General features: G+C 39.5%; 1 protein-coding gene across 4 annotated transcripts in view; it reads right to left on the bottom strand.

The window, feature by feature from the left end:
- Positions 1-268: 268 nt before the first annotated feature.
- slc6a9 (solute carrier family 6 member 9) overlaps positions 269-11,507 on the bottom strand; it is a 42,629-nt gene continuing 31,390 nt past the window's right edge. For all 4 annotated transcript variants that reach the window (XM_079452493.1, XM_079452491.1, XM_079452492.1 and 1 more), the window contains 11 exons: positions 9,838-9,969; positions 9,311-9,581; positions 7,587-7,719; positions 7,377-7,511; positions 7,188-7,291; positions 6,700-6,937; positions 5,579-5,713; positions 5,386-5,485; positions 5,187-5,287; positions 4,334-4,504; positions 269-4,051 (listed from right to left, as the gene is read on the bottom strand). In XM_079452493.1, the coding sequence (XP_079308619.1) occupies positions 3,818-4,051; positions 4,334-4,504; positions 5,187-5,287; positions 5,386-5,485; positions 5,579-5,713; positions 6,700-6,937; positions 7,188-7,291; positions 7,377-7,511; positions 7,587-7,719; positions 9,311-9,581; positions 9,838-9,969 (1,754 nt within the window). In that variant the 3' untranslated portion in view covers positions 269-3,817. The remainder of the gene's footprint in view (positions 4,052-4,333; positions 4,505-5,186; positions 5,288-5,385; positions 5,486-5,578; positions 5,714-6,699; positions 6,938-7,187; positions 7,292-7,376; positions 7,512-7,586; positions 7,720-9,310; positions 9,582-9,837; positions 9,970-11,507) is intronic.

The following is an 11,507-nucleotide window of genomic DNA, read 5'->3' as shown; positions in this document are numbered from 1 at the left end:
AGAACACAAAAGAAGATATTTTGACGTCCATTGGTTTTGTGTCCATACTGGTAACACCTTTGTTCCGCTACCAACAATCTTCAGAAGATCTTTTGTTTTCCAAAGAAAGAAAGAAAGTCATACATTTTCATTTTAGGGAAAACTATCACTTTAAATGACTTTAAATGTGTTTACAATTTATAACAGAGAAGTTCATGTCAAAATGTTCAGGGCAATTGTTTTAAAGAAGACAAAACAAACACATAGACAAACCATACAAACCGTGAGTGATCTTTAAAATAAACTTTATTTACCATTGCAAATTGAAGAGTTTAAGATACTGACACGACTAGGACAAGTTCAATAAAGTTTGGCCCTAAATTTGAACGTGACATGGTTAGATATGTTTGATAAAAGCACTGAGCTCATGTCATTGTGCTTGTCATTCTACAACTTCACGTTTATATTGCCACGAGGACAGCAGTACACACACTATTGTAAAGACATCACTTTGTTAAGCATACAGGACATGGGACAGAAGTTTGTAATATTGATGATTTCATACACATAGGATATTTTTTGTGCTGTCACAACATGAAAATGAGATCTTGGTAACCACAAATCACGAGTCATGCTGTCGATTTACAATTTATTTCGTTCAAAGTTACACTTCATACAGCCACAAAGTTGTGCTTTTTCTATATGGGACATACCGTAGAGGTATTTGACACTTTATTAAAATAACAATTTGAGAGCCAGGCAAAGAAGCACTCGAAAGCATTGAAGATTGGTCTTACAAACCTTTGTGTAATCTGGTCGATATCTGATCTATTGTCATTTACAACGTAGGTTACATCTTTGTTAATATATCGAAGAAAAGTCACTATATTATAAGTCATATTAATGCTGATGAAGTTTCAAATTGGCATAGAACATCATTAAAAGATTGGCACATTCATATTAAAACATTATTTTAATCAAATTTGCTTTCCATTTCACAAGGGATTTGCAGCACACTACAAATACACATCTGTATAATACTGAGATGAACATATAGCACTGATGTAAAAAGCATTCCTGTATGTTTCAAGTTCTAGTCCAACGCTTTTGTTTGGCAATCTGATATCAGCTGGCTTGAGGAAGTTTAGGAAAATAAAGAGTAGTGTCACCGAACATAGCAAAAAATGATTACATCTGATGAGAAAATACAGTTTTAGTACTATATAAAAATAAGAAGGAAAATCTCTTACAAAGGTAAAATGGATAATAACATACAGATTAAAAGTGACATCAATACTGGCACTAACAACCTACATTTAATCAGCAGTTGAACGTCCACTACACACGAAACTCTGTACACATTAGCTAGCTTACTATGACAAATCAAGTAAAAACAAACCCACCTACAGCATCTCCCCCAAACCCAACCCCCACTGAAAATAAAACATAAAACACATACACGTCTGTTGAATTTTTGACTTTTTTTACAGCACTGTACAACCGAGTCAGTTTTTATTTTCAATTTCTAGGACTGCTCACGTTGCAGTACCCAGAGACACACGGTCTTCATGCCACGCTCAAGGTCACAGGACCACACACCAGACAAGACAAGAGGACGAATGAGGCCCACAGCAAGTTTCAATCTTGTGCATTCATATTTCTGACAGCGATTAATCATAGTGGCTACCGTCCGTGTAGCCGGCTAAAGTGAACCAGTAAAAAAGTGCTGTTAGTATCGAGTCTAGTGACCCCTAAACCAGTCAGCGCAGAGAGCGTCTGCTGCATTTCGCTGCTTTATTCTACCTTAAAACTACAGTCTCCTGCTAAACTGGTTGTGCTTCCCAAAGACCCAAGGACTCCTGTAACTACTCCCCTGAGAGTCTGATACCTCCTGTTAGGCAGCAGGGTTAGATATTTTTTGCTGCTTTTTAAAAAAAGTTAGATCGTGTTTTGTATATTTTTGGATAGAATCTGAAATATATATATCATACCTTCATGCGGAGGTTAATAAAATGTACAGAAAACACTGATGTCTACTATTGTGCCAGGCATCAGCTATTCGAATACTGACTTGACATATATTCCACTTCCACGCAGAAGAGAAACAACAATAAACTACATCGACTTTGACTATATATAGTGATTAATGTGAAAAGAAAATAATCAGAAGTCTCGACGTATGACGCATCAGCACATTAGCAGCTGCATTGCTCGACTCCACGTGAAGTGGCGTCACGCAACACCCGAAACATATTCACAGTGTACCCAGGACTTTGTATCCATGCATCTGTGCCACTACAACCGTATGCATTGTAAGAGAGGGGCCTTGTTAAAACATCGTTGGAATGATATGAGGCATCTTTACTATATTCGTTACGCCAAAGCCTAGTAGCAAAAGACAAGCCAAGATATCCATCCTGGTCATCCCCTCCCTATTGCCAACCGAACCAAATGCTAAAGCCAGTTGCTTGCAGTCACAACCTAACATGCTGTGGTTCCAATTGTTAAAAAACTTTATCTCATAAAACTCAATTTTATGTTATTTTACGACATTATAAGAAAAAATACACACTACTCAACAGTTAATATCTACTAACAACAGGTTATGAGGAGAACCCTCCAGTGTTTTTGCATGCAACCTCATTGCGCCGCTAGCTCAAGCTTGCTTGGCTCAGCACAGCCAGACGCCTTTAAAAGACAGAGATACACGCCAGTTCAAGTCTCTTAACACGACGCATAACACACGTATAAACACACCGGCAGAACATCAAGGTTCATGTATATGCACGTTTTTGGTAACATGCTTTTTCAGTGAAGAGCGGGGTTAGTGTGCATACTACAGTACTGAATCTATTAAGGAGCTAGAAGATCGACACATTCCCCCTTTGCTCAGAGATGCCTCGGCTCACGTTTCGCTCCAAAACGCTTGGAAGACTAGGCGGATTTTGGCAAAAATCAACAATGAATCATCTCAAAGTGTTTGAAAATGTTTCGTGAAAACAAACTGTGTAACCCTGAGAATGGGCTTGAGAAGTTGTATGCCTCGATCCAAATACCTCCGTCAGTAACTGTGATAAGAGCTGAAGACCAAATATCCTTTGCTTTGCATTGTGCTCTTGCTTGAAGGGATACGCAGTGCTTGATTTTCAGTCTAGTCAACGGATAAAATATATTGAAATAGTTTCATTATGAGTAAATATGTGTGTTGCTCTACCGACGCTATAATCTGTAACAGTTTGTCCCATTTGCTACAATGAAATCATTTATCTGCAATACATTGCCCATAAGTCAATCTCTCTTACTTGAAATCTGCATTTTGAAAAAGCCATATCAGACGACTGCTACACATCAACCAACTGTATGTACAGTACATGGCATAGGTGGCAACTGGTGCCAATAATAAACAGAAAACATGAACGCTCCCCTTTACAACGTGCATTGCGACAAAGAATATTTGGTCTTCTGCTTTTCAACCTGACCAGCACTGCCGCCACTGTACACACATGAGCCAAAATCCTGCTGTAGCTCCTGTAGCTACAGGTCACATCTCCACACTACTCGACACAGAGTGAAAATATTGTACAATGCGCTATATACACACTACGCGTATGCAGACGTCTCCTGTATATGAACATGTCTTTTCTTCTTTAAAAAAACTGCAGTATTAAATTATGTCAACAAAACGAAAAAGGTTTTGGATGGCAACCAATTTCTCTAGAGGTTAGATTTCGTAAAGCCCTTACAATATGTAAAGGTCTCCAGCGAGAGTGGCCTGTTCCGCAGTGGGTGACGGCGGGGAATGGGAACCGTCCTGGGGGAAGGGTGGGGAGGGGCTCCTCTATGCGCTGGGCGTGGGGTTCAACGTGGAGCCGTTGCTTCCGGGGATGGTCAAGCCGATCTCGTCCTTGTCTGTTTCTTTATCCTTCAGTTTCTCTATCACCTCGTCCTTGAACTCTTCTTTGAGAGGACACACCTCCACACACTCGGGGCCCGTGGTGGCATAGCGGCCTTTGCGGTGCTCATGGAGGGCCGGGCCCCAGTCCGGGTCGGGCTTAACGGAGTTCTTCAATCTCTGCAGGGTTAAAAGAGTGTTTTTATAAGCATGTTATAACTCTATAATGACTTTAAAACCGGTCAAATATTTAGGGAAAAAACATTCTGAAAGTTGCTGGCAGCATTGGGTCAAAAATGGACAAACCCATTGCTGGCTGGAATACATATACCATTAATTTAACCCAACAGTTGGGTTGGTCCATTTCTGACCCAATTCTGGGTTGAAATAACCCAACATTTTGTCAAATCTAATTTTTGGACATAACAGATTATTCTTTTTAAAAGACAAAACACGGCTTACCTCTAAAAAGGTGGATCCTTCAGAAATGGCAATCTTATACAGAGCATAGACAGGTATACAGATAACTGAAGACAAAGCCATGGCAAACCCAATGACCAACGACCAGCCAGGGTATACATAGTCATTGTAGGTAATAGGCTTGTATTGGATCACTGTAAAAATCAGAATGAACTGTAAAGAGAGACAAAAAGAAAAATGAACATTGAATCAAATACACCAGCGGTATTGTTCAAACATCTAAAGAAAAGTTTAACAACAGAGCTAGTAATAATAATTGTACTATAGGACCTATAGTAACAGTTATTTTAAAGGTCCGGTGTGAATATTTTCGAAGGATCTAGTAACAAATGCGATAAAATACACATAACTCCATATGTTGTCAGAGGTGTATAAAGACCTTACATAATGAAGCGTTATGAGTTATTTCTATCTTTGTACACCGCGGGTCCCTTTACATGGAAGTCGCCATGTTGTTTCTACAGTAGCCCTAAACGGACAAACTGCTCTGCAGAGCGTTTCATATATACGTCATCACCTTCAGCAAAGAAGCGATAAACATGTCGACATCTTAGTTCTGTGTCAGCCAACGTAGTTATGAAATGGAGGGGTGGAGTGAGCCGTTGGTTGCAATTCATATATTGGAACTTCATATACCTTACCGCAATTCACAACAGTAAACTTATAATAATTTGTCATAATTTGAGCTGTGGGCCGATTTTGTGTGCAAGGTCTTTTGTTTTTTAACACTTGAAGTGAAGTACGTAAAGTGCTTTTTTATGTTGCAAACAGCGGCGGGGATAGAGAGTTAAATGAAACTGTAAAATAAAATAAGCTCTGTCCTACTAGGCCTTACACTAATAATTAAAGGAGACACAAATCTCCAGCAGATCCGGAAGAAGATCGGAGGAGGAAAGCCCAGCATCATCTCCACATCTCTAAAATAGTTCTGGTGGCCTGTATAGAAAAACAAGGTACGAATTAAGTCCTCCATTTAAATGCTGCTATTCTGTGAACTTTAAATGATCATGTAGGAAGACACATAGAGAACTCACCGTAGACATACATTATGCAGATGCACATGATGCATGAGATGACGACCAGAGAGAAACTGGCAGCATAGTTGTCCATTAGCAGCAACCAGTATATCCCTGCCTACGCCACAACAGAAAAAAAAGGAATTGAGTTTATATACACAGATTAAGAGCATGAATGTGTGTTTGTTACATATGTACATATGTTACTCACCCTTGTGGTCAGCGGCACACCGAGCAGAAAGCCTATGATGGCGACACCCAGAGTGACATACGTTTTATTTCTGATAATCCAGTCAGTCCCGATCTCATCTACTACAGCCGTCACCAGTGTCTCCAGCAGACAGAACTACACACACACACAGAAAAAAGTATAACATCATTGAACTAGATCTCTTTTAAAGGGATAGTTCTCCCCAAAATAAGATCCTGTCACTGTTTTCTCACCCTTTAGTCATTTCAAACCTGCATAACACAAAAGAAGATATTTAAAAATGTGGTTATCTGGACCCCATTCAAGTGCATTGGTTTTGTGCCCATAAAATAGAAGTGAATGGGGTCCAGTGCTGTTCGGTCACCCACATTCTTCAAAATATCTTCCTTTGTGTTCTGCAGAAGAAGAAAAGTCATACAGGTTTGAAATGACAAGAGGATGAGGAAACGATGACAGATTTTTCATTTTTGGTTGAACTATCACTTTAATAAATAATTTTTTCAGCGATATGCTTGTACCAGTATGTCAGAATGCAAACACTACTATGAATGTGAGTCAAACATTTCAACTCAAAGTTCAGGGTCACGAACTTAAATGTATGTATCATTTTAACGCACGGGACCTCTGTGTTGTTTAATAAAGAATATTTTAGCATCATTAAAGTAAAAACTGATTTCCTAGACTGGTGGTTTGACATTTTATCAACCAGCTTCTCGAGGTTCCACCCAGAGACACTTTAAACAGTATTTAAGAGTCACCCATCTATTATAAGGTCTTATTGGTTGTATTCTTTATTAATTGGTGCAAGTAATCTACTTTATACATACAAGTGCTTTGTCTTGAAATGAAATAAAATAATATGCCAGCACAATTGCATCTTTCTACACATAACTAATTCCAAAAAAAACATTTCTGTCAAATTACGAAAAGAGTTATATATTAAGCAGTTTGATAAAATTATAGAAAAATATTTGTAAAACCTTATAAAAATAAAGAGAAAACATTGTATAAAACACTATGTTAATATAAATATATATATATATATATAATCAAGAAGCATATGGAATTTTATTGCAGTGCCGGTCTATAAAACAATGCCGTAAACACAAGAGTGTGCCCACCTGTGTGCCGAGCCCCAGCAGAATGAGCATGAAGAAAAAGAGCAGGGACCAGAGCGGTGATATGGGAAGCAGGGTCAGGGCTTCTGGATAAGCCACAAATGCCAGACCCGGTCCGTGATCGGCCACTTCTGACACATCCACTCCCAGATGATGAGCCATGAAGCCCAGGATGGAGAAAATCACAAAGCCGGCGAACACACTAGTGCCACAGTTTGTTATACTTATGATGATGCTGTCTCTGTTTAAACAAGACAAAGCCATTTGAGCTGAGCATGAAATGTTCATTGTGTATTTCAGATAAAAACATTCAGCAAATTTCCTAGAGGTGAATGAATATCTACAGAATTTTAGTTTAGCTCAATATGCAGTTACCAATACCAGCCACACGAGGGAGCAACAGAATAATGCATCCCAAAAGAAAAGACTTCTTTACTGAGATGTATTCTATAAATGTATTGTGATGTTCCACACAAGCATACGTCAATTACCTGAAACAGTTATTGTGAAACTTGTTATATGAAGCCATAGTGATCAGCCCACCCCAGGCACAGCCCAGAGAATAAAATATCTGTGAGGCCGCATCCCCCCACACCTGCAGAACACAGAGACGAAATGTTATTACCCACACATGATCCATCAGCAGTGATCTTTAGCTTCTAGTCATATGTCTTGCTTACCTTTGCATCCAGTATTTTCTCCCATTGAGGGGTCAGGTAGTATTTGATGCCGCTGACGGCTCCGTCCAGCGTGATTCCTCTGATGAAGAGAACAGTGAGCACCACGTACGGGAAAGTGGCTGTGAAATACACCACCTGATGAAAGACAGCGTATTAAAACATTATCTTTGTAAGCGTCCCCACAGTTAAAAGAATGGATATTCCACTTACCTTGCCGGATGACTTGACTCCGCGGATGAGACACAGAAACACCACCACCCATGACACAGCCAGGCAGCCCAGGATGGGAAGACGCACCTCCCCAAAGTTTCCAATACCATCAGAGACATTCAGCACATAGTTTCTGTGAGAGAAAATGTGAGATATTGCAGATTATTTAAACAGCCCGACAAATAATCTCGCTCATCAAATTGTCCGCTCTGTTTCCATTTATGCTTGAGTTTGAACACTTGAGTTGCCGGATATAAACAAACAGAACCATCAAAAATCAATCTCAGCCACGTAATGCGTGAGCTTACAGAGGCCAGGAACAAGAATGTCATTCATACTAATGAAACGACGTAGCCCAGAGAGCACAATCCATTTATAAAGATGTCGAGACACATGTCTCAGGGTCAAAGCCTTTTATTCTCTAACCACTGCCAGTAAAATTAAGTATTCATCCCAACCATATACAACACACTTAGAAAAACAAAGCATTCTGTCCTATTGTCTGTAAATGTCATGTAATGTCTGACGATGTGCATCTTTCAACAAACATCCGTCAAGTTACATTCATGACACTGACAACCAGAGACAACATGCACGACTCTGGCAAACATGTATTAATTATTAGCTTTCATCAAGTTTAAAAGGGAGACATCTCTCATATCTGATATACTATATAATTATCATGAGCTACGTCAGGACTCTTCAATAAACTGAGTCTACCCAACATTTGTGTAGCAATAGACCCGAAGCTCATGACCATATGTGAGAGTAGGAGTGTAGATTGACTGGTAAATCGAGAGCTTCGCCTTGCGGCTCAGCTCTTTCTTCACCACGACGGACCGGTACATCGACCGCATTACTGCAGAAGCTGCACCGATCCGTCTATCAATCTCCCGTTCCATCCTTCCCTCACTCGTGAACAAGACCCCAAGATACTTAAACTCCTCCACTTGAGGCAGGAACTCTCCACCAACCTGAAGTGGGCAAGCCACCCTTTTCCGACTGAGGTACTGATTTTCATTCCAGCCGCTTCGCACTCGGCTGTAAACCGTCCCAGTGCATGCTGAAGGTCCTGGTTTGAAGGGGCCAACACGACAACATCATCCGCAAAGAGCAGAGACGAGATTGTGTGGTCCCCAAACCTGACACCCTCCGGCCCCTGGCTGCGCCTAGAAATTCTGTCCTTAAAAATTACAAACAGAACCGGCGACAAAGGGCAGCCCTGCCCGAGTTCGACATGCACTGGGAACAAGTCCGACTTACTGCCGGCAATGCGAACCAAGCTCCTGCTTCGGCCATACAGGGACCTGACAGCCCTTAGCAAAGGACCACAGACCCCATACTCCCGAAGCACCCTCCACAGGATGCCGCGAGGGACACAGTCGAATGCCTTCTCCAAATCCACAAAACACATGTGGATTGTGGTTGGGCAAACTCCCATGAACCCTCCAGCACCCTGTAGAGGGTGTAGAGCTGGTCCAGCGTTCCACGGCCCGGACGAAAACCACACTGTTCCTCCTGAATCCGAGGTTCTACTATCGGCCGTATTCTCCTTTCCAGTACCCTGGCATAGACTTTCCCGGGGAGGCTGAGAAGTGTGTAATTACTATTCATATTACTAATTCAATTAATACATTAATAATGTATTTATGACTTTTTTCAAGTGCTATAAGCTGCATAAGAGAAAGTGTAAACAACCTGCTTTATGCAACAACCAACAATACCTCCAGTATTCTTCACTGGGGCTGGTTCTCTTTGTGCGGTTCACGATCTCAGTCACCCCGGACACGACAGCGGACATGTTGGCAAAGGTGGCGTTCACTCGTGGGGTTCCCACCACCCCACTGCAGTCAGGTGTGTTCCACGGGTTGTTACAGTACGTCCAGGGCAGTAGATTTGTCATGGACATGAAGAAGTAATAAAATGCGATGCAAATCACCACATTGTAGTAGATCCCAATGTAAGTGGAGACCACCATCATTCCATATCCCACACCTTAAAGACAGATTCAAAAACAAACAAGTTAGATAAACTAAAGGTTCAAACTAATTTTCCAACTCAAAGGCAAGTGAGTGATGATTATGTTTATTTTTGGGTGAACTGTCTCTTGTAGGGATGTAAGGTTTTGCAAAGAATCATTGCTTTATCCGAATTATTTAAGACTAGTTTAAGACTTAAATGCATGTATGACACAGTCGATGGAATGTCTTTTTTTTTATTTGAACTTCAACAATGACAAAGGCTTGCTCACCTTTAAACATAGGGCTGACCTTCCATACTCCTAGACACCCAAGAGAGGTGAACTGGCCAAACGAGAGCTCCAAGAAGAACAAGGGGATTCCACAAAACACCAGCATGATGAAGTATGGAAACATGAATGCACCTGAGAAACACACCCACAGTTACATAAAATCACTTTACATAACATGCCTTCGGCAGTCCGTTGAGGTGTTTTCCATACAAACAAAAGGTTGTTTCCATACATGAAAAGTCTTTGCATCCATTGTAGTGTTATATAATACCAGATGTACGGGTGTTACATAACAACCCATTTGTGGCAACCCATGCTCGACATTTTGTATCTCGTCACCAATTCAGGTTTTATCGTCTCGAAGTTAACATTTTCGGTCTGGGTTTGTTTATTGGTCTATATAAAAAAACTATTTATGATATATTTCATTTATATTAATATTTTAGTATATATTTATTGTAATAAAATAATCCACTCAACAAGGACGGTGTTATTGATTCTTTGCAGAGGGTCTAACGTAAATTACATTTGGGCCACATAACATTTGTTTAGGCTGTTGCCGCTACAACCGTCCATGCATTGCATATAACACGTGGATTCTGTTTTAAAGAGCGACTCGGTAAGAAAGCTGAATGTCTTTTTTGAGTTTTGGGCTAATTCAGGTTTTGGCCCCAGATTACAGGCATCTCTGGGAACATGGGCTCATGGGGCAGACTCCTGGGGATTAAAACATCTTTGTTATGACTGCTGTTAGGTTCTTGCATTGCCATGTTTGCTTTATCTTGGTCTATTTTAAATGATGTGGGCTATGAGACCTGATGTCAGAGTCCTTTTAAGGGAGTTATTTTTTAAGGCTTCTTAGGAAACAGCATGACTCAGAAAAACAACTTTAGGTTATATACCTAGACCAAACTGACATTGAAGTCTAGTTGAAATAAATAATTATTTTAACAGAGCGTAAAAAATATTTAACAAATACACCCAGAGACCAGTTAACGTTTTTTAACTTTATAGATAAAATGATCATTTCGTTACGTGAACTAATAACAATCATTAATATCAAAAAAATTAATAATAACAATTCTCAATTTTTGTTGATAAGATTATTGGTTCTATTTGCATTTATTTGCAGAAAATGAAAACTGGAGAAACAAGTAAAGATGCTTTTTTTTCTGACCTCATAAGTACATATTCACTTTTGAGCAATACAACAGTAATATTTGTACGTGTATTTATTTAGTAAAAATGCCTTGACAATGGACCATAAATACATCCAGAAATGATGATTAAATGAAAATTTGGAATGGTCTCTTATTTTTTATTATTATTTGTTTTATTATTTTATAAACATATATACAACAACAACACTAACTTTTAGAAAATGTTCATTGGAATGATCTGCCTGCTGCTACAAGATCAGTAGACTATGTTGCCATCTTTAAAAAACGCATCTCTTCCGTCAACATGTAGCTTTGATTTTATTTGAATTTTATTGATTTTAACCTCTAATTATTTTCTGTCTTCTTATAAAAAATGTATATATATTGTACTAAACTCACTATTCTTAGCTTTGTATACTGTGCTAGGCTTTAATGGACTAGTTTTGATGCACTTATGTATTTGTTGCCCATGTTGTTATAATTGCTTCCAATGTTTCCTCATCTGTAAGT

The sequence above is a fragment of the Barbatula barbatula genome (genome assembly GCF_947034865.1).
Source record: "Barbatula barbatula genome assembly, chromosome: 3".
Lineage (NCBI taxonomy): Eukaryota > Metazoa > Chordata > Actinopteri > Cypriniformes > Nemacheilidae > Barbatula > Barbatula barbatula.
This window is presented reverse-complemented; position numbering and strand designations above follow the sequence as displayed.